General features: G+C 36.9%; 1 protein-coding gene across 13 annotated transcripts in view; it reads right to left on the minus strand.

Annotated features, from left to right (window-relative positions):
• Window positions 1-7280: 7280 nt before the first annotated feature.
• Window positions 7281-24618, minus strand: part of SRSF11 (serine and arginine rich splicing factor 11) — a 46390-nt gene continuing 29052 nt past the window's right edge. For 4 of the 13 annotated variants that reach the window (XM_007978320.3, XM_038001635.2, XM_073007212.1 and 1 more), the window contains 9 exons: window positions 24501-24593; window positions 23703-23752; window positions 21699-21826; window positions 19774-19855; window positions 14519-14650; window positions 12452-12541; window positions 9255-9350; window positions 8790-8928; window positions 7281-8682 (listed from right to left, as the gene is read on the minus strand). In XM_007978320.3, coding sequence (XP_007976511.1) covers window positions 8488-8682; window positions 8790-8928; window positions 9255-9350; window positions 12452-12541; window positions 14519-14650; window positions 19774-19855; window positions 21699-21826; window positions 23703-23752; window positions 24501-24593 — 1005 coding nt within the window. In that variant the 3' untranslated portion in view covers window positions 7281-8487. Of the gene's footprint in view, window positions 8686-8789; window positions 8929-9254; window positions 9372-12451; window positions 12542-14518; window positions 14651-19773; window positions 19856-21698; window positions 21827-23702; window positions 23753-24500; window positions 24594-24618 lie in introns of all 13 variants that reach the window. The other 9 variants (XM_007978318.3, XM_038001617.2, XM_007978317.3 and 6 more) reach the window with 3 other exon arrangements.

Raw genomic sequence — 24618 nt, forward strand, 5'->3', positions numbered from 1 at the left:
GATTTTTTGAAATGTGCCTTTTAATCCAGTTAATGAAGTTATATGCAGTGTTTCAAATGAATAAGTCAAAACACCTTATGTTTTCATAGTACCACATGAAAAATCAAGATTTTGCAATATAGGTACGTAAAATTTTATATGTTCTTCTCCATTTGTGATTTTGAAACTGTTTAAATTGGGTAGGGAGACCATCGTATAGTCATCTTCAATGGCCATTTAGAAATGCTTAATATTCTTCCCCACTGGTATGGTATCCAGAGAAGATAGGTTTCCGTCTTTGAGAAAACAATTCTCTGATAAGACAATTTGCCCTCTGTAGACATTCACATACAGAGAATTGCCACACTTCATAAAAGGGGAGTATGAAGTAGATGCCCTGATTTTTGTGAGTATAAGTACATATGATGGTTTGGAAACTGTCACATCTGTCTGCTGATAACTGTTAGTAGATGAAAAACTAGTTTCCTTCTGCTCAGAACTGGAATTAAGCCCCACTCATGCTAATAAAAATGGGTTTTTACAGTATTATTTACATACAGTTTATTATTCACACCCTGGGGGAGGGTAATGAATAATGATTATTTAATGAGCCCTCTTCCTAGTTTTCCCTAAGTCTACAGAAGACAAAGATCCTGTTTCCAGGCCATGGAAAGGGCTGAAGTAAATATTGTAAATAAACAGAGTTGACCCTTGAACAACATGGAGGTTAGGGGTTCAGTTGAAAATCTGCATATAAGTAGACCTGTGCAGTCCAAACCTGTGTTGTTCAACTGCTGAATTAAAGGTGCTTCCTTCTCCTCATTGATATTACCCATATTTACAAACATGCTAGAGAAAAACTTGGAGTAGACAGCTTTAGGTGAATTAGAAGTCCTGCTTGTACTATGCTAGCTTTTAAAATGGAGTAAAAAATTATTAATCTCAGCTTAGTATGGGACATAATATGCCTCTGCTGTTAACTCCAGCAAAAGGTATTTTAATCTTGTTTTCTAAAATGAACAAAATGCATTCTTGCCAAAGTTACTATATTTGCAAACTTTGGAAACTTTCAAAAACAGCTGGTGTAAAACTTGCCCCCATTAGAGAAGTGGACAGGAGGTATTAAATCACTTGTAAAAAGATAGCAGAACTAAGCTTAGTAAAAGCCCATGATTTGTTTGTATACTATAAATTAGCCAAAACTACTCTTGCAAAGCAGTTTATGTCAGAAATCTGGGGCAATAGTAACTCTGGTTGCCACCTAAAAATTTCATAACATGTTAAGTACCACATTTTTTACATCATGCAAACCATCCTTACAGAGTGAGCTTACCTTGTGATGAGCTTTTTAATTGTTATAGTTCATTTTAGAAGAGTAGTACTTTTCTTTAGTCATAATGATACCTATGGTACATGGAATTACAATTTTGCTTTTTCCACACACTGAAAAATATTGAAGCAAAATCTCCTAAGAACTTGTAAGAAAGGTACTTGTTAATCATTCTTGGTTTTCATCATGTTTTGTAGGTGAAAATGACTTTAACTAGCTTAGAGAAGAAACATTATCTGACATAAAACCAAAAAGATAAAACCCACCACTTTACTTACCTGTACCTCCCATATATAGAGTTCTTGGTGACTAAAGAAGGATGACAGTGATTGGGATGTTCTAAATACAGTTGTGTGTCACTTAATGATGGGCATATGTTCTGTGGAATGCATCAGGTGATTTTGTCACTGTGAGAACCATATTGAGTGTACTTACACAAACCTAGGTGGTATAGCCTACCACTCACCTAGACTATACGATAAAGCCTATTGCTCTGAGGCCACAAGCCCGTTCAGCATATTATTGTACTGAGCACCGTGGGCAATTCTAACACAATTTGTGTATTACACAAATTATACTTACATAATAATATATTTGTGTATCTAGACAGAAAAACTACAGTCAGAATATGATATAGAAAGATAAAAAATGGTATACTTGCATAGGGCATTTAGCATAAATGGAACTTGCAGGACTGGAAATTGCTCTAGGTGAGCCAGTGAGAGAGTAGTGAGTGAATGTGAAGGCCTAGGACATAACTCTACACTCCTGTGGACTTCATAAACACAGTTAAGCTATGCTAAATATATTTTTAACATTTCTTTTAATAATAAATTAGCTTACTATAACTTGTTAATTTATAAGTTTTTAAGTTTATTTATTTATTATATATATATATTTTTGAGATGGACTCTTTCTCTGTCACCCAGGCTGGAGTGCAGTGGCGCAATCTCTGCTCACTGCAACCTCCACCTCCTGGGTTCAAGCAATTCTCCTGTCTTAGCCTCCCGAGTAGCTGGGACTACAGGCGCCTGTCACCAAGCCCGGCTAATTTTTGTATTTTTAGTACAGACGGGTTTTCACCTTGTTGGTCAGGCTGGTCTGGAACTCCTGACCTCAGGTGATCCACCCGCCTTGGCCTCCCAAAGCGCTTTAAATTTTTTAACTGACTCTTGCAATAACACTTCACTTAAAACACATGGTACAGCTATCCACAAATATTCTTTCTTCATATCCTTATTCTGTGAGCTTTTTTCTATTTAATAAAATTTTTACTTTTTCACTTTTTTTTTTTGAGATGGAATCTCTGTCACTGGAGTGCAGTGGCACGATCTCGGCTCACCGCAACCTCCGCCTCCCTGGTTCAAGTGATTCTTCTGCCTCAGCTTCCCGACTAGCTGGGACTACAGGCACATGCCACCATGCCCAGCTAATTTTTGTATTTTTAGTAGAGACGGGGTTTCACCATGTTGGCCAGGATGGTCTTGATCTCTTGATCTTGTGATCCACTCACCTCTGCCTCCCAGTGCTTGGATTACAGATATGAGCCACCGCACCTGGCCTTTTTAGCCTTTTTTTTAAAAAAAAACTAAAACACACATTATGCTAGGCTTACACAGGGTCAGGATCATCAATATCACTGTCTTCCGCCTCCACATCTTGTCCCACCAGAAGGTCTTAAGGGGCAATAACATGCATACAGCCGTCATCTGCTGTGATGACAATACCTCCTGAAATACCTTCTGCAGGACCTGCCTGGGGTTGTTTTTCAGATAACTTTTTTTTTTTTTTTGTAATAAGTAGAACACACATACTGCAAAAATAAATAGTAAATACATAAACCAGTAATAATTTATTACCAAGTATTATGTATGGTACATAATTGTAAGTACTATACTTTTATACAACTGGCAGCAGAGTATGTTTGTGTACACCAGCATCACCAGAAACACGTAATTCACTGGGTTAGGATGTTACAATGGCTACGATGTCACTAGGTGATAGGAATTTTTCAGCTCCATTATAATCTTATGAGACCGCGATCCTATATGCAGTCCATTGTTGACCAAAACGAGGCAACATTATGCAGTGCATGACTAATGAATATGGATAACGTAGGAGTTTTGGAGGGCTGAAGTGAAACAAATTTTGTAGCTTACACACATTGCTTATCTGCTGCTCCTTTGGGATGAGGCAGCAGTTGGGCCTGCAGTTGTTCCACTGTCCCCAGATCCTCCTTCAGCTTCTCAGACTCCTCGGCCAGCTATATTTTGCTCCATGATGAAGTGTCCTGGCTTTGGAAGGACATCCATGCCACCAAGGTCAGAAGCAGTGAGATCTGACCAGAGTTTCAGTCCATGTTTGTGGTTCCAGCTTGTGCTTGTGGCTGGTTCCAGCTTATTCCTAGTGCCACCATCCCTCCCACAATCATTCACCTTTGCTTTCCAACTGCCTAAAATGAACTTCAACCTCCAGCATCAGATGCAAAGATGAAGCCTTACAAACTGCTTAACCAGGTCTCACCATTGTTGATGTAACATCTCTGTTAAAAAGTGTATCTTCTAGTGGTTCTGCTTCTCTGAATCCTGACTGATATATTAATTTTGTGGAAAGATAAGTATGTTCTTAATCTACTTGATGCTTGTCTTCCAAAGTTTGGCATTTAAATGAACCTTTTTTTTTTTTTTTTTGAGATAGAGTCTCGCTCTGTTGCCCAGGCTGGAGTGCCTGCCTCCTGAGTTCAAGCGATTCTCCTGCCTCAGCCTCCCAAGTAGCTGGGATTACAGGTATGCACCACCACACCCAGCTAATTTTGCATTTTTAGTAGAGATGGTTTCGTATTTTTATTAAGATGGTTTCACCACCATGTTGGCCAGGATGGTCTCGAACTCCGTACTTCAAGGGATCCACTCACCTCAGCCTCCCAAAGTGCTGGGATTGCAGGCCTGAGCCACCGCACCCAGCCCTAACTAGCTTTTTCTTAAAAAAGACATCATGGTACTAATTTTAGTGACAGTGCATTGCAAAAATAACCTTTAATAAATAGAGAAATCTGAGAATGATGTGAATGTGTCACTTCTATTATTTATGTAAGAACATTTTATTGGTCACCTAAAAATATTAGTCGTATCAGACTCTAAATTGTCTTAAGACTGATAAACACTGGCCAGGCACGGTGGCTCATGCCTGTAATCCCAGCACTTTGGGAGGCCGAGGTGGGCAGATCACAAGGTCAGGAGACGGAGACCATCCCAGTCAACATGGTGAAATCCTGTCTAGTAAAATTACAAAAATTAGCTGAGCATGGTGGCGCATGCCTGTAATCCCAGCTACTCAGGAGGCTGAGGCAGGGGAGTTGCTTGAACCAGGGAGGCGGAGGTTTCAGTGAGCCAAGATTGCACCACTGCGCTCCAGCCTGGCGACGACCATGACAGAATCAAACTCCATCACTCACACACACACACACGACTGCTAACCATCTTCTATAAACCTTAAGTATATTCTAAGGAATATTCCCACTGATAAAACAATTGTCATGGTACTCACCTGTTTGCTAACAATGTCTAAATAAATTTCACATATACTTTGACATAAAACGAAAATGAGAATAGAAACAAAACTGAGTAAAACAGGTGGAAATTTGAAATATCTACCACTCCAAAATTGTCTCATTGAGAAATTTAGAAAGGTATAATTACTATTTCTGCTAATAAAACTTTGACATTCTGAATGCTTTTAAAAGTACGAGTAACAATTCCATTACACCCATATTTAATTAAACCACAACTACATGTACTTGATTAGAAAAAATAGTTCAAGCAGCACAGGAATGAAATGCATTTGTTGGTTTTGAGGCAGACTGAGGGAAAAGAAATCTCAATTCCATTTGAAAAGATGTGTACCAATCTACAAACAGCATGCATGGATCCAACCCTTCATCTAGTGCCCAACTGAAAGTCATAAATTTTGCTAGAGATAAATTTGATGTATTGATAATACTGTAATCTTTATGACATAAGCTGCACAATGCACACTCCAGAACCTGTTTTAAGATGTAGCTCCAAGGTTAACAGTAATTTTTATCCTCTACCTCCTTTAATTTCTTTTCCCAAGTGCCTATTTACATTTTTCTATCTTCCATGTATAGAATTACCACTAGGAAACTTACCTAAGATTCATCTTCATGAAAACATTAAGGGCAACACAGCCTTTTCAATAAAAGGTATGCAATTTATTTTGTGCTTTTAACATTATCCCCTGCACAAATTAATTACACAACTTTTAAGGGCCCCATAATCAAATAGCAGCTATTATTTAATGTCCCAGGCACCAAAGGCTACATCTTAAAAACTACTGTTTTACAGATACAGATGGGGTCTTGCTGTTACCCAAGCAGGAGTGCAGTGGCATGATCATAGTTCACTGCAGCCCCAACTCCTTGGGTTCAAAGTGATCCTCCTGCCTCAACCTCCACAGTGGCTAGAACTACAGGTGTGCATCACCACACCTGGCTATTTTTTTTTTTTTTTTTTTTGTAGACAGGGTCTTGCTATGTTGCCTAGGCTGGTCCTGGGCTCAAGCGCTCCTGCCTTGGCCTCCCAAAGTGTTGGGATTACAGGCATGAGTCATAGTGCCCAGCCAACAACTTTTATATGCACTGGGAAGCCAAAAAAATTCATGACCTGCTTTATTGCAGTAGTCTGGAACAAAACCCACAATACCTCCAAGGTATGTCTGTACTTTACAAGGTAGCAATCACTTCCATTTTACCCCTAGGAAACTGAAGGTAAGGAACAGCTGCCCCAGCTCTATGAAATAAAGACCAAATGCATGACTGGACTCTCTCTTTCCATTTAAAAAAGCTCATTGTATAGCTACCACCTCTCATTTACTCCTAAAGAATTTAAGCAAATAAATAAGGACAAAACATTTTTCTAACAAAAACCACTTTTATTTTTAAATCAATTTACTATCAAATACAGAACAGAACTCGGTGTGGAGGCAGTGTTTGATTTCAACTGGTTATCTGTTAAAAGGCTTATGTCCCAGTGCAACACTACCTTTGTGCAGAAAACGTTCACTGAAAATAAATATCCTAAGAATGGATAATCTTCACTGCAGCATCTTGTCAGTGGCACTACTTTTAAAAAAATGATTCCCTTTAGAAAAGCTAGTGTATTTGTATTCAGAGATTACAAGTGAGGGAGCAGACTGTAAATGGTATTAGGTTTACCATACGTGAAATTTGTTTTTGTCTTACAAAAATGGCCATGTCACATGGTTCACCTTTTATCTACTGAAGTTTAAAACAAATGTCATTTGTGTTCAACTTTGTTTTTTAAAAATGCAGTGATTAGGACCATTATTAGAACTTTTACTCACTATAGACAAAATTCCTTTTGATAAAATCTTTAAAAAGTTACTACAAACCATAAAAACAATGCTGCTTTTCTATATGGCATTTCAGTTTTTAGGTTGAAAAAAAAAATTCTATTTATACTCAAAACTTGGATAAAAGCTACAATTCCAAGTCTCATTTTCCCTTAACCCCATCCACCCAAACACTACTCATTTCATAAATGAATACACTATTTAGTACTGTACAGTAAATACATATCATTGACAGCTTCTATAGTACTCCAGAAAAGGCAAATATCTATATTCACTGAAAATATAAATTTGCTAGATATAGGTGGGATTTGTTTATACTAAAGTTCATTGCTTTATCCAACCCCATTCTCACACAAAAAATAAGCAGTAAAATGATACTAAGAAAACGACCCTTTTGGATAGAAATTAAATCATTTTTGACAATTTTGATGTCAATTATCACTACAGTGATAGACTTCCTCTTTTTACTATACGGAAACATGTGGACAGAAAGGGAAATAATTTGTAAAATGAATGAGGTAAATGTCATACATTCAATAGTGTAAATAAATACAAATACGGTTTTACAGGAACATGAACGTAAGTTTAAGGGTTTTATTATCAAAGTCTTGTAAAACAATTTCAGAAACTGTACATCAACATGGCACAGACTGTAGCCTACTTTTGTTTCTACCGCACAAAAGTGAAGCCTGACACTTCTGTAACTAAGAAAACAGTTGCCTAACTACTTTGCATATATAACATGAAATCACCGTGTGCATAAGATTACTACTGCAGTAACACAAATTTATTGGTTTTATACAACTTGAGATCAAATAAAGGTACATTATCAAGTAGATTTGTCTTATTTTAAAAGCATATGAAGGTCAACTTAAAATGCACTACCCCTTTTTTCCAACACAGAGCTTAAAACAAATTAATCAAAGAGTGGAAAATTAAAAATAAAGGCAAGAGATAAGTTGTTTTTTTTTTTTTTCCCTTTAAGATGGACTCAGGATAGGTAGATAGCTTTCACTGATGTATATGTGGAATAAATTATTACTTCAGGAAAAAAAATTCCCAAACATTGTATGAAAAAGTATACAACTCTACTTCAAAATATGCTATTTACTCACTGCCAAAGACAGTTTTATTTGAAATCTTGTTTCTGTATTTAAACCCTAATTAGCCACCAAAAAAGGTTAGTGCATAATAACCTTTCAAAGTTAAATAAAAGCCACAAAAATTTTGCCACAAGGCTTAAAGGATTATCTATTTCAAATGCTCATTTCCAGATGTAACTATAAGAATGTTAATTTCTCATGTCAACAAACAAGACCATAAGCAGATCCATCATGTTGGAGGATTTTAATGACATTTAGCATATTCTTGCCACAATAACATGCAATCAGTGCATTTCCTACATGGCCCTATTACGGTAATGAATCAAATTATAGAAATACTATAAGTGAACTTACTTAATAAAGGAGATCATACGACATAAACAATCCATGCCTGCTGTATGTAGATGCATGCAGCTTTTCATTTTTGTTATGAAGCAGCACCAGAATAGTAAAACTGCTTGGTTACTCAATCAGATTTCACCATGACAAGAATTGGTTACCTCGTACCATTTTCTAAAAGCTTTTTGATGTAAATAACTAATATCAGTAACAGGAGCTTTATAACCATTTATAACTCAGAGCTGTATACATCTAGGTTTGAGATGAACAAATACAGCATTAAGAAATCACACAAAGGAATGACACTGATGCAGGTATACAGTTGGATTCCCACAGAGGCAATATTCAGTCACTCATATCCATGTCTTCTTCATGATGATCATCCCCATTCACTTTGGATTCTCTTAGTGAATCACCAGTTCCCTTTTCCACAGAACATTCCTTTGTTTTAGGGGAACCTGTTTCTATTGGTTTCTTCTCTTCCTTTTTCTCTTTCTCACTGTCATACCCCTGTTCTTCTTCATCATAATCCCGTGTAACCTGCTTTGCCAAGGAGAATAATACAAGTAAATTTCTCCAAAGAAAAATAACTTCTGAAAGTACCAACATCAACCCAAATATAAAAATAAATCAATTTGTAAACATACTTTTACATCTTTATCACTCTCTGATTTTCTTTCCCGGTCCTTCTCCTTATCTTTACTCTTCTTCTTCTTGCTTGTTGATCGTTCTCTTTCATCCCTACTTCTTTCTTTGTCTTTATCTTTCTTCTTCTCCTTTTTATGTCTAGAATGACAGTAAAACGTGCAGCAACAGGTTTAACTTGTTTAGATAAGCCTGACCCAACTTCATAGGATGTAAGTAGTACAGCAAAGATCCAACTTCAAAATCTTGGACCATCAAAGTACACAAGTAACACAGGCTACAAAACTAACTTGGTTACAGGACTAAAGTGTTCAATCCTTCATGGTGTTTAAGTCACAAGTCAGAAAGAGAATACATTAAAATATTCTTAGGAACTGTAACTGCTGAAAAGAAAAACTACAGGACAGTTTTAAAAGGAAAAACCTCTGAAAAATACAAAAATATTTTTAAATGATTAACACTCTTACCTCCTAGGGGATGGTGAGCGAGACAATTTTCTTTTAGGAGACCGAGGCTTTTTAGGAGATCTTGTTCCACTCCTGCTCCTTCGTCGTCGTCTCTCTCTAGAACCACAAATGTGTAAACTAGGTTTTAAAATACAGTGTGATCTTAAAAATGCAGACACATCATAGATGGTTCTAACAATGAAAGATGCAGCCAGGTGTAGTGGCTCACGCCTGTAATCCCAGCACTTTGGCAGGCTGAGGTGAGGGGACTGCTTGAGCCCCGGAGTTCCAGACTAGCCTGGGCAACATGGTGAAACTGTCTCTATAAAAAAATACAAAAAAATTAGCCAGGTGTGGTGGTGCATCCCTGAAGTCCCAGCTACTCAGGAGGCAGAGGTAGCAAGACCACTTGAGCCTGGGGAGGTTGAAGCTGGAGTGACTTGTGATAGGGCCACTGCACTCCAGCCTGGGCAAGAGAGAGAGAGACCCTGTCTCAAAAAACAAAAAACAAACAAACAAAAAAACCAGATAAATGATTGTTTCACAATACTGGTATGAGCTAAACAATTAAATGAGTAATACAAACATCTGCAAACCATGTACCTTTCCCTTTACTACCCTCAAGAAAACTCCTAATTTCTAGCAATTCTTTTAACTGCTGACAAAATGTTAGAAATAGTAAGCTTAAGAAAAAACTGATTTAACAAAACTAATGCGAGAGGGGTGAAGTGTGAAGTAAACTATTACTGAAGAAGTTAGTTTTTGGTTCAAACATTCAGTGTTCAAAGTAAGTACAGAATAATTCAATAATGTGATACAGAAGGTAGTTACTAATAAAATATTCCCATATTCACCTTTAAATCATTAGATGAAATTCAGAGAACTAGTTAGAGCAAAGGTAGAAACCCTATACTCTAGCAAAATTGCCCCCCGCCCCGTATCCCAACAACCCTGCTTTCACCAATTACTTTAAAGATACACAGCCTTCCCCTCCTTTTTACTGTGACTTAAAAAAAAATTCTGTTCTTGATTCTCAAAAGTTATCAGACTTAAAAAAACCCTGTACTTAGTTGTCTAGTTTCCAAATGAAGCTTTTTTTCTACTTATATAGCCCTCTGTGATCCTTGTCCTGGAAACAATCCACATAACTGAGTATTCACTTATCAAGCATTGTCACGAGTGTGTACCTTATACTTTTTGCTACTGTCTTATGTAACTGAAACTCCAAATTCTCTAGATGGAAGAAATATTTTATATTACATTTCCATGTCCCTCAATAGACTGTAGCACGACTACAAACACAGTGGGTATTTAATAACTCACAGAAGATGCTTTAATTTAGAGCGACCCAATAATACAGCATGAGAAGGCACTTACATTATATAAAGCAACAGGTTTAAAAAAAAAAAAAAAAAAAAAACGCCTCAACAGTTTTTAAGGTAAGAAAATACATGTAGTACTTTCCATCTTTTCTATCTGTCACCTATCCCTCAGGCCTGATGTAGCATTTCCTTCTGTATTTATATTTGGTTTCGTTTTCATCCTTAAAAATTTAGTTTTTAAGACAATTTTCATCACCCCAAAAACTTCTTAACCTTTAGCTATCACTCCAATCCTCCCTATCTCCCCAGCAATCAGTAATCTACTTGGTATCTTTATGGATTTGCCTATTCTGGGCATTTCATATAAAAGGAATCACGCAATACATGGCTTTTTATGGATGTTTCCAAGTTTCATCCATACTGTAGCATGTATCAATCTTATTTATTGCTGAAAAATATTCAGCTATATAGATATACCATTTTGTTTATCCATTTGTTAATGATATTTGAGTTAACTTTTTGGCTATTACGAATAATGTCACAAACATTCACGTAAAAGTTTCTGTGTGAACATGTTTTCGTTCTTCCCCAAGAGTACAACTGGAGGATCAAAAACCTCTTATGTTTAACATTTTTAGGAAATGCCAGACTGCTTTCTAAAACACCTGTATCAGTCTATATTCATACTAGCAATGCACAGGGTTCCAATTTCCCCACATCCTAATCAACACTTACTGTCATCTGTCAGGCTCGGCTATCATCTGTCTTTCTGATTTAAAACCATCCTGGTGACTGTGACGTATCTCACTGTGGTCTGGTTTGCATTTCCTTGGTGACTAATAATGTTGAACAGATTTTATGTACTTACTAGATATTTGCATATCTCCCTTGGAGAAATGGCTACAGATTCTTTGCCATTTTTAAATTGGGTTGCCTTTCTATTGCTGAGTTGGTAAGAGTTCTTTATATATTCTATATTAAGTTCCTTATCAGATATATAATTTGCAAGTATTTTCTATCTAGCACTTTAGGTTTTTACTTTCTTGAGAGTATCCTTTGGAATACAAATGTTTTAAATTTTGGTGAATTCCAAAAATTTGTCTTTTCTTCTGTTTCTTATGCTTTTGAAGTCATATCTAGGAAACCACCAAGCTCATGGTCTCAAAGATTCACTTTTGTTTTCTTCTGAAGGTTTTACAGTTTTGGCTCTTACATTTAGGTCTTTTATACATTTCAGTTAAATTTTTTATATGGCATGAACCTCCTAGTGAATTTAAGTAATGTTGATGAATAAAACAAGCACTGTAGCAAAACATGTGAATGAGATCTGAAAAATGGAATGAAGTCTAGCCCTTATTAATATCATACAAATCCCAAATTAAGGATGAAAATGTGCTTTTCGTGCAGTTTGTGCAATTGAAAGTCTGCAACATTTGATTTTTCACTGACAGCTTAAAGATAGAATTAGTCTAAGAATGACACAAACCAGAATCTGCATTACCTTCCCATTAATTCAACAATCATTAAAAGGGATAGAAAAATTATCAAGTACGAACATGCAGATGATAAATATAGCTAACTATAATAAACTTTCTTAATGGAACAATTTAGTATGGTTTAGCCATTAAAACTTAAAACTATAAAGAGAAAAACTCACCTCTGTTGAATTCCATGTTACTTCAAATATACTCTAGACCACAAATATTAAGTAAAAAGAAAAATAAACTACATTATTCTTCACAAATTGCCTTTTAAAAACTTCAATAACGGCAAAATGTAACTTTTTTCAACACTGAAATACTTATGTTCTGGAAAAGACTTCATATTCACAGCATACTGATACTGTTAGAAGCAAAGTTAAAAAATAATTGCCAAGAATTCACAATGCCACCTTACCTGCTTGCACTTCTAGAACGTCTGGCTGTGCTGTAACTTTTTGGTGGTGTTTTAGAACGTTTCTTTTCCTTGTCTTCTTTCTTTTTGTCTCTAACAAACGAACACAATTGATCAATGCATTAGAAGACTCAGCTGATGCCAATTTATATAGCACTACATACACAAGAAGAATATAATCAGATCTAATCCCATTCTTAAAAGCATAAATGTTATTCTGACAGAAACTGTTTTAAAAATAATACTTCACGTGGCATATCTGAAGTACAGTAACTTCTTTTAAAATCCTATTTTCCTAGGTTTTCTCCTGAGTAGACTGAAGTAGACGATGGGTGAGAAAATAACTAGGATGTTGGCTTGAAATATGTCTGGTAAACACCAATAAGTTAACTGTCTCTAGTCTCCTCAAGACTCCTTTTTCTCTCAGCTTATTACCACTTCCCCAACCCACCTCTCCTATCAGGCCAAAACCCATAGAGCACTACCAAAATCATTCATCAACATCATGAATATTCTTCCAAGACACATATCCCCTGTCAACCTCTATCATGGATCAAACAAGCTTTTATCTTTTTCTGCTGCTATGTATTATGAACTATTCAGGGCTTATTAGAAAAATATCATTAACAGATTGTGACTATAGCCATAACTCAATTTTTTTTTTTTACAGATTCCTATAAATTTTTACTCCTCACAATATTTTTTCCCCAAGATCATCATTCTCCCCAAGACGCTGAGCAAAGAGTAGATAAATAATATATATTTGTTGAATGAGAAGTCTCATAACCCCCCTCTTTATTCTCTAATTTTAGGAATCAAAGTATCCCTCTCTTACTGTTCTAAGCTAATGTTTCCACTCTATATTCTCTATTTCATTTTTTTTCCCTTCTTTGGTCATCCTCGGTTCCCTCTTCATTCAGTCTTTATCATTGGTTCCCTCTTCATTCAAATCTTTATCATCTAACTCCTGGATTACTCGAACAGTCCCCTAGTAGGTTCCAGTCATGCCTCCCATAAACTGATTCTGTACTCTGTCATGAATCTTTTAAAGTACAAACCTGAAAGTATTAATTCCCTGTTCACCATTTTCAACCCATTCCAGTTGCCTCCTGGATGAACTGCATAGTGTGAACAACAAAGCCTTCCATGATCTGTCTCATTATATTTTCCTGACGTCATTTTCTAGTCCTACTACACCAAAATACTGTTATTTCAAGAAACACCATTCTCGACCTGAAAGCATGCCCCACGTTGAAGTCTAGTCAAATCTTTCAGAATTTAATACTCGAGTCATTCTCAAACTTCTTCCAACATCAGCAAGCAGCAATCATCATTTAACAGTTCCTCCCCTATAACTAAATCCATCACTCCTCTCCTAGCAATCAGAAAGTCCTGCAAGAAATGCTTAATTCCATTGTATAACTGTTCTATTGACCTTGTTTGATTCACTCTGTAGCACATAAGGGTTTAACAAAGATAGTAAAGCTACCCCCACTCTTGTTCTCATCAGTTGAGTTTTATGCTTCCCAAGAGTAAGTTATGTTGTGTCCCCAGCTATATACTTAATGACATGATTTAACTAAATATATAAATGAACAAAATAATGCCAAATATAGTTGCTTCTAGAAAATTAAGATATTTTAGCAAGAGATAAAAAGCAGTTGCTAAAAACCTAAGTGCTGTGAAACTGTATGCCTCACAACTATAAATGATTGGGGGCATACTAATTTAAAAGTGCTTGGCTCTACACAAAAAGACTGGTTTTTGAATGTATTTTTAGATGGAAATAAAACGTTAAGGTGTTTCTTGTGAAAGAAGGTAGCAGGACAGCTAACAATTCCTACTATTAAGAAATTTTACTTAGGCCCTCAGCTATAAGCTGAAGTTTCAGTTTATAATGAAGCACCAGAAAAACAAATGTCAGCCTCCTAAACTCAAATATTGACAGCTTCTTCCCCTGTCTAGCCCTATTTCCTTGCCCCCCACCCCAACCACCTCTTTTGTTACTAAGTAGCACAGTAGTGGCGATATTGGGAACCCTAAAATTTGCTTTCTCACCCAATGCTATACCTTGTTTTTGATGTGCTCCTTGACCTTCTACCTCTCTCTCTGGAATGAGATCTTCTCCGTCTTGGGCTTTTGGATCGTCGCCGACTCCTAGACTTAGAATGTGACCGCCGTCTCGATCTGCTTCTTGACCGCCTAATAATGTAAAAGGAAGCCAATACATGCGTATAAATGTAAAAAGACTATAAATTTTGTGCTTAGTATCAGACAAAAGATTCAGACATATGGACTAAACAATTAAATGGGGGATAATTCCCTTCCAGTTGCTATTATTTAGCCCATAGAACAAACACCTTCAACACCTTAGAAATTAGCAATACCTTTTAACACTTGGAATTCCTCACCTTTTAATGATTTGCTCAACTTGTCAGATAGGTCCTTCTATGCCCACTGTACTTACAACTCCAAGGTTGAAACTACTACTAGATCATGAAGGAGAATAAAAATATGACTTATTTGCATCATCTTATACAATTATATAGCATTTTAGCATGTATTTCTTATTTGATTCCTCACTACTGCAGCTTAAACCTTATCATAAATCAAATACTTATACTATATATAAACTATAAATTGGTCTCATTAGTCCATAAATGCCACTATTATTCCTATTTTATAAAGAGAAACCACTTACTGTGTTGCCATCTCCTATTTCAAATTTTTCTCTTAAACAAATTCCACTCCTTTAATCCACAATTTAAGAAACTCCAGGCAATGCAGACATTTTATAAATATATACAATTTGTATAAACTGCCTCTTTTACTCTCTTTTTTCCCTGACATATCTGTTTCTCTACTCCCCACACCGAGCCCCCATCCACTGTGTCCTGACCTGGCTCTTTCAGGACGTAAGAAGCACGTTTAACCTTCAGATACTGTCATCCCCCCTACTGCATTAAAATACTCATTCTCCCTTTTTTTTTTAAGCAATGGGATTTTGCCATGTTGCCCAGGATGGTCTCGAACTCCTGGGCTCAAGCCACTAGCCCACCTTGGCCTCCCAGAGTTGGGATTATAGGCATTAACCGCCACACCCAGCCTATTCTCTTCTATTTTAAAAATTAAAAATAAGTTGCAGTCCTTTGCTTAGTCTTGATCACTTTTACTGACCATTCAACTTCTTTCTGTGCAACATTTCAAATACAGTCTAAATTTTCTGCCTACTTTTCAAGGTATGAGAGTATGGACATCTTAAAGACTTGTGTTAAACTCTCATTTATAAGCCAGGTAACTTAAGAGTATTATCTAACCTCTCTGACCTGGTTACTTCAGCAGTCAACATCTCCATCACCAAATAGCAGTCAACATCTCCATCACCAAATGGTGGCAAAGATAGAGTCTAGCTCGGTGCCTTAGTGTAGGGACACACCAGTGACCCTTGAATAACATGAGCTTTAACGGCATGGGTCCACTTACACACTTTTTTTTTTTTGCCACAACCAAATGTGGGTTAAAAACAGTATTCTAAGGATGAGGAACCCATGTACAGTAAGGACTGACTTTTCCTATAAGTGGACTCCAGAGGACTTGAGTATGCATGCATTCTGGTATAGGTGGATTTGTAACCAATCCCCTGCATATACGGAGGGACTGTACATTAAATATTGATGTCCTTCCTTCCTCTTACTGATGTGCTAATATAGCTTCTGTTGCCATAATTCCGTAAAACAACTGCCTCAAAACCCATAGTAATGCCTCAATAAACTATTTGAGTTATTGAACTCAACTTTAATATTTCATTTTCAGCCACATTTGGAACTATTTACTAAACAATTCCTTGCAACAACATCTCCACATCCTAAGATGTTTTTATGTACTTAACTACCCTTCCATAGGCTCCACAAAGACATGGGAAGTAAGTCTTTTCATGACTGTATTCTTGAGCAACTACCACACTGCCTGATTTAAATAAAAGGCATCAATAATATACTTTGAATGAAACAGAGGCATATAAAATATCAGAATCATAACCTTAAGAGATTAAATAGTTGTTTTTCAAGGGGAACGTACTACAGAGTCACTTTTCTACACTTACTAGTTCATATGAGCTTTTAACGGCCAGCCAAAGAGATTAGTGTAAAATATATTTAATAAAGTCAAAAAGCTTGTGAAAGTCACGATCATTTAACACACTAAGATATGATGGTTAAGATATTACAACTGGGCTGGACTCAGTGGCTTCTATCTGTCACCCCAGCACTTTGGGAGGCCGAGGTGGGCGAACAGCTCGAGCTCAGGAGTTTGAGACCAGCCTGGGCAACACGGCAAAACCCTGTCTCTTAACAACAACAACAAAAAAGGCGCAAAAATTAGCCAGGTGTGGTGGTGCATGCTTGTAGTCCCAGCTACTCAGGACACTGAGGTGGGAGGATGGTTTGAGCTGGGGTGTGTGTGTGTGTGTGTGTGCGCGCACGTGCGTGCGTGTGTGGTGGGGGTTCCCACAACTCACAACAATGATCTCTGTTACGATGTATCACGAGTATCTGGATTCAGGGATACATTTCACTTCTACTTTTCACTGGTCATAGTAAAGTAATTAATATTAAAATGAGAGTCCCAGTAAGATTTAATATAAAGAAAAAGACATAGGTTCTTTCTTTTTTTTAAAGACGGAGTCTCGCTGTCACCACGCTGGAGTGCAGTGGCGCAATCTTGGCTCACTGCAATCCCCACCTTCCGGGTTCAAACGATTCTCCTGCCTCAGCCTCCCAAGCAGCTGGGATTACAGGCATGCACGCCACCACTCCCAGTTAATTTTTGAATTTTTAGTAGAGATGGGGTTTCGCTATGTTGGCCAGGCTGGTCTCAATCTCCTGACCTCATGATCCACCCACCTCAGCCTCCCCAAGTGCTGAGATTACAGGCGTGAGCCACTGCACCCGGCCCAGGCTCTCCTTTTTAATAAGAGTTCGGTAAAGGGAAAGGAAACACATATCAATCGTAGTAATCATATCATGAAGTACATCCTGTTGCAGAGGTTAAACTAAACTATGAGAGCACTGTCATGGAAGATTAAGACTGCAAAGATTGTAACTTGAAGAAAGAAAAAGGAGCTCCTCAAGGCGGAAATGGAAGATGTGGGAAAACATTAGGCAGAAAGGATCATGAGCAAAAACATGAAGACATAAAGAAAATGGTATGTTGAGGCAATTAGTCCTGTAACTTTTGGAGTGGCAAATGACACGTGTAAAAAGTAAACCAGACAGAACACTAAAGAACCCTGAAAGCCATTCTAAGGTTTTATCTATTACCTTATCAAGGAAATAAGGAGCTTCTCAGTATCTGTGACATGATCTATATTTGGGTTTCTGAAAGATATCTCTGAGAATGAGACAGACTAGGATAAGGTGGGTGACAGGGAATAAACATAGCATACAGGATAGATAATTCCTGTAATAATCCAAGAAATGACTTAAAATAAGAAAATGATATTAGAAGATAATAAAAACAGAGTGAAAAGGCCATCTCTGAGACAGAACAAATATGACTTTTAAGATATTTTATGATGTAAGTGCTTTTAATAGAGATGTGACAAAGTCTAGGATTCAAGTCACACTGCTCTTTAAAAAATCCTGACAGTAACTAGGAGAAATGATTTTATCTAATCCTTGGTAAAAACTAAGGGGTAACAGAAACTAAGAAAAGGCAGACAACTGACAGAACTAGGTTCCAGAACAGACGAACCCAGGAGTGAAGGTTTAAGAGTCAAGTGGTGACTGGCTGGGCATGGTGGCTCATGCCTGTAATCCCAGCACTTCGGGAGGCCAAGGCGGGCGGATCACTTGAGGTAGGGGGTTTGAGATGAGCCTGACCAACATGGAAAAACCCCGTCTCTACTAAAAATACAAAATTAGCTGGGCGTGGTGGCACACACCTGTAATCCCAGCTACTTGGGAGGTTGAGGCAGGAGAATCGCTTGAACCCATAGGCGGAGGTTGTGGTGAGCCAAGATTGTGCCATTGCACTCCAGGCTGGGCAACAAGAGTGAGACTCCGTCTCCAAAAAAAAAAAAAAGTCAAGTGGTGGAGGGGTATGTAAAGTGAAGCTGAAACTAGCTGAAGTAACTGACCACAACTGGAATGTTCTAGTTCTGAATGTCAACCCTAAAAGGTTCTGACTAGAACCAGAATGCAATTAGGCCAATTAGGATTGAGTTTGGAAACTAAGAAAATCAAAGAATGGCCGAAATAGTTGGTGAATAACCTAGAGCAATGGCTTTCATGTTGTCGTTTGCGCAAGTGTGGATGCTCTAAGACCCTTTTATGGGGTGCATAAAGTCAAAACTATTTTCAAAATAATAATAAATTATTGCCTTTTCCACTGTGTTGACGTTTGCAACAATGTCACAAACGCCATAGTGGGTAGAAATACTGAACTCTTCAACACAAATCCAGGTAGGGGCTACTGAACTGCCCTAGGAGTCACTATCTTCTTCACTGGCACTTCTGTATGCACTTGTAGTAAAACAAAAAAATAACGTCACTTTTATAAAGATGTCTTTGATGAAGCAGTAGAAGTTAATTTTATTAAATCTCCTTTGAGTACTATTAACATAGTAGCAAAATTAAATCTAGTCTCTTGAGTAAATATTCTGTGTGATGAAATGGAAAGTATGCATAAATCACTTCTGATACTTACGAAGTATAATGGCTATGTTAAAGAAGACACCTGTGTGAGTTATGAGCTGAACTAACTGCTTTTTCATTATTACCTTTGAGAATCTACAAACTGATTACTCAGACTTGTGTATTTGGCAGACAATTTTTTGAAAAATAAATGAAGTCTATTATATAAGGAAAACAGATGAGTTTGTTACAAATAATAAAAATCTGAGAAAATTAAATTTTGGAAAATGACTCCATTGTTATGAGCATGCCAGATTCCTAGTACTTGCATTTTACTGATGAGATCTAAGGTGATATTATCAGATGTCATTTTTTGATACTAGGTAACAAATACAAGTCAGTAATTTGGAAACTTGTATAATTCAATGAATCAATTATTTTTCATTTTGTTGCTCAAGTTCCAATGCTTTCCTACCACCTCTGAATTTTTTGGGGTTTTAAAGTATACATCATCTATTTCGTCTGTACCTTTTCTTACTTTATACATGTGTGAACAGACATTCACACACTCTAACAGCAGAGGTTACTAAAACACTTTAACCAGAGGCTAACAGATTGTTAGCAAATTGAAAAAGATGTGACATATGTAAGCTATCTTTGTCTAAGGTATAACTGACTAAAAAGCAACCTAACCTGTGTCTAGAAGATGAGGGAGTCCTCCTCCTCCTAGAACGTGATCTTGATCTTGAATGCCTTCTTTTTTCTTCTTTCTTATCTATATTTAAAAGAAAAGGAACTCGCATTTAGAAGTCATTAAATAGGGGCCAGACGCAGTGGCTCATCCCTGTAATCACAGCACTTTGAGAGGCTGAAGTGGGAGCAGCACTTCAGTTCAGGAGTTCAAGACCAACCTGGGCGATATAGTGAGGCCTCATCTCTACAAAAAATACAAAAATTAGCTGGGCATGGTGGTGTGTGCCTGTAATCCCAGCTACCTGGGGAGGCTGAGCTGGGAGGATTGCTCGAGCCTGGAGATGGAGGGTGCAGTAAGCTGTGATTGCACCACTGCACTCCAGCCTCGGCAACAGAGACTCTAAAAATCATATCAAATAGGAAGATTAATCCCTTTCAGAAGTTATTCTAATAATTTTTCACCTTAGTTTTCAGTTTTTACATACAACCCTTGAATGTTACAAGCAACCATTTTACAACTATGATTTTGACGCTTACTGAAATACTATAAATTATAAATCATCCAGGCTTTTGGTAGATCCAAATTAGACTTCTAGTTCTCAGCTAGCTAAAGGTTCCTTTGACTATTTTACTTGCCAGACTTAAAAGGCTGTGAAATGTTTTCTGTAAAGCAGTCTATAAAAAGGCTAAATTTCTCATTCTTTGGCTCTAATTTACTCTTGACAAGGTTCTAAATGAGGGGGTCCCCTTTCCATTCCTTGCTTCTTCACAGATTCAGTATTTGGCCCTCAAATGCAGAAAGTCATGACTCACTCACTGATTTTAGTACGCTTCTGTGACAGAATCAGATTTTAGTAAGCTAGCTCGCTTCCTATTATCTGTTCATCACTCCTCTTACCTACCAATCTTTAATTGTGTAAGTACAGAAAGGGGACCTACAACTACACATAAGGAATTTCTTAACTGGAGACATAACAAGAGAAATAAAGCCATTGTATTCTACATTCATTGACTATCATCAAAGTGAGATTGAGTTTCTTTCACATTTAAGTCATGTCATTAATAGGGTTCAATACATTATGAATGTCATTATCAATAATAAATTCATAAAAATATTGGTAAAAACATCAGTTCATAAACTACATTTAGTCATTTTAGTCATATGTTTTCAATAAAAACAGCAGTTAGAACACGGTGTGTAGTAAACTTTACATAGACCCGGCCGTGCTATCTAAAAGCTCCTACTGCTTGCCATGTGACTGTGGCTAATTATTTGACATTTTATTGGTTAAATAACATAACACATATAAAGCATTTGGTATCAGTTTATCCACTATTATACTTTAAAATTATTTTCCTAATACTAGGCATATTAAAAAACATTCCCATTTATTAAATGAATAAGATATTTATCAGAAAGAAAATCCAGGGCCACAGATCTAAATATATATGGGCAGATAATAATGGTATCTATTCATTTAATCTCAAAAAGACAATCTGCAAAGAAGACAACTAATTTTCTTTAAAGAAATAACACTTTAAAGAGAAGCATTTTCACTAGGTTCTCTTGATCAATGAAAAAATTTAAAATTAGGCTATCTCAACTTAGATAAACATAAATAATTATATCAAGTATTAGATAATCCTACTGATTTTTTGGACTAGATTAACCATTGCTGTGGAAGGCTGTCCTGTTTGTTGCAGCATATCTAGCAACATGTTGGCCCTTCACCCTCTAGATACAGTTGGCACTCCTGTGATCACCATAACTGTCTCCAAATACGTCTGAGTGGCACTCAACTATTCAATCTTTTTATCAGAATTTAGAACATTTTAAACGACTAGGGTGTCATTCCACACAATTCCACATGTGAAAGTCATTTTTGCCAAGAATCACACAACAAAATTGCATAAACATTGTTTACCTGGTTCTATAGCAGCAGAAATTAGGGACTGTGCTTCTCGTACTCTTTTCATTGCTTCCTCTATTTCTTTACTAGAGGTATCCGATTTTAGACTTGGTGAAACGAGACCAGCAGCTACATGATTCAACCTGAAACAGAATCAAGAAATGGTATCTGAAATATTTTAAAATGCATACTAGCATTTCAAATACATAAGTATACAATACCATTTTAGCAAAATATTCCTTCAAAAAAACAGAGGGGAGGACTCCATGATAACTTTGGTAAACTACATATAGTATAGCATTGTTTTGAATATTTACAAGTATTTGTTTTAATGACTAAGAGTCATCTGGAATTAGAAAAATACCTTTGCTGAACATCCATTAACTTTCCACAAACAAACACATTTTTAGAAATGCCAGTACAAGAAAATATGCTGACGCTAAGAACTTTTTTTCATATAAATTAAAAATTTTTGGCCAGGTGTGGTGGCTCACGGCTGTAATCCCAGCACTTTGGGAGGCCCAGGTGGGCGGATCATGAGGTCAGAAGATCGAGATCATCCTGGCTAACATGATGACACCCTATCTCTACTCAAAATACAAAAAACTAGCCAGGCGTGGTGGCGGGTGCCTGTAGTACCAGCTACTCGGGAGGCTGAGACAGCAGAATCGCTTGAACCCAGGAGGCAGCTTGCAGTGAGCTGAGATTGCGCCACTGCACCCCAGCCTGGGGGACAGAGCAAGATTCCGTCTACAAAAACAAAAATAAAATAAATAAATAAATAAAATTTATGACATAGTAATTTTGCGGAGGAAGAACATTACCTTTTACTCTGTAGGTGGGGAGGAACTAAGGCAGAGACCAATGGCCCACCAAAATTACATATGAGATCTTGAGTGGAAAGGTTAAAGATGCCCCTTACAGGTTAACATATGTAAAAAAATATTATAGGCCGGGCACGGTGGCTCACGCCTGTGAGCCCAGCACTTTGGGAGGCCATGGCGGGTGGATCATGAGGTCAGGAGATCGAGATCATCCTGGCTAACACGGTGCAACCTCGTCTCTACTAAAAGTACAAAAAATTAGCCGGACGTGGTGGCATGCGCCTGTAGTCCCAGCTACTCGGGAGGCTGAGGCAGAAGAATTGCTTGAATCTAGGAGGCAGAGGTTGCAGTGAGCCGAGATTGCACCACTGCACTCCAGCTTCGGTAACAGAGCGAGACTTATCTCAAAAAAAAAAAAAAGAAAGAAAGAAAACAAAAGATTACAGACACCAAATTTAGTAGTTATTTGTGGGCAGAATGGGAAATGTACTAAATAATGGGTACATAGGAAGCTTCAACTGTATTGGTATTATTTTATTTTATAAGCTGGGTGATGGGTACATGCTTGGTTTTATTTTTAGATAATTTCTAACAAAAAAGGCCAGTGACTACTGAAGTCGAACGATTCTGTCCTTCTTTCCATGCTCCCTCACTTACTGATAGGGGCTTTCACCAAGTTAAGGGGAAAAGGTATAAAGTTCAAATTTACTATGCCAAGAAATAACCAGTGAAAAAAACTGATGAATTTGTCACATTATCAAGTCGGAAACAATTTCTGTGACAGCATGAAGAGCACTTATTAAAAGCACTAAAAGAAAATGTTGGCTCTTAATTATATAATATGTAATACTACTTTGCTCTGGGATACTGATTCCCTCAGCTTTACCTCTAACTCCTACTATCTTCAGGACTCAGCCTCTGATCTTCAAACTCAGTTGTCCCCTTAATAGTTCTTTTGCTATCATCCAGGTATAAGTCATTTACAATTACTATTCAAGACTCAAATGACACTAAAAGTATTTTAGAGGGGCTTACTTACTTCTGTATTTCTCTCCTTGTTTCTAGGTAACAATATATATTGCTTGTCTTGAGAAAGAAAACTTGATAACTTTCTTATTAGCTATCAAAAAAAAACTCTAGTTCTGTAGACATTCAGATATCACATCACCAATGAAAACAAAGAAAAAACCCTTACTTGGGATCAACAGTACTCATAAGCTTCAGCAACTGATCTGCAGCAAGAGACTACAAAAAATAAAACATAAGAACAATGAGAATACATAAAACAATAACTAATATTTTCTGAGTTATGTTGAAATGCCCTGGGACAAACTGCCAAACCTACAAGTATGCTGTAGGCAGAAAACTGAACAACAGAAATCCATGCAAACTAAATGCCGTGAAACATACATTTTTTTAGTAGCCACATTGAAAAATAAAAAATAAAAAATAAAAAAAAAGAAACCAGTGACATCAGTAGCTACAGTATTGGATAGAGCAGCTTTAGCAAGTTATATAAAGATTATGAGGCTGAACAGTCTTGATATTATACAATTGTCTCCTTTAAGACTTTTTGACATAAAGAAATAGGTAAAACTCAAAACAGGTTAGCCAATATAATACAAAAGATCTCTACAAAGTAAGAACTTCAGAAACAAAGGTTAGCTAAATTACAATAAAAGAAAAACTTCCATTATAGAAAAATTATAAACCACATTCCTATCTTTTCATGACTATTTACTCTGACTGTATGACACACTGATAACGTATTGGCTTCTTGTGAACCTATTTTCTATTTTGAACTATATAAAAAAAAAATCCATGAACGGATAAGGAGTTAGTCATTCAGTGACTGTTTAAAGCTCTAACAAGTTTAAATAAGAAAAAAAATTACTACAATATAGCCATTAGCTCCTGCTCTTGAAATGCAAACCAACAGTTAAACAGATTTTCTGTAAAAAGGGGTGAAAAACTTGAAGTTACTAAGTTATACCTGAGAGTTCAAGTTTGCTCCAGGAAGCCCAAGTGCAGCAAGGGCAGGATCAAGAGTAGGAGCCCCCAAAGCAGCCAGTGGAACAGCGCCAATCTGTGAAATGTCAAATTTTATTTAT

Source organism: Chlorocebus sabaeus, chromosome 20 (assembly GCF_047675955.1).
Source record: "Chlorocebus sabaeus isolate Y175 chromosome 20, mChlSab1.0.hap1, whole genome shotgun sequence".
Lineage (NCBI taxonomy): Eukaryota > Metazoa > Chordata > Mammalia > Primates > Cercopithecidae > Chlorocebus > Chlorocebus sabaeus.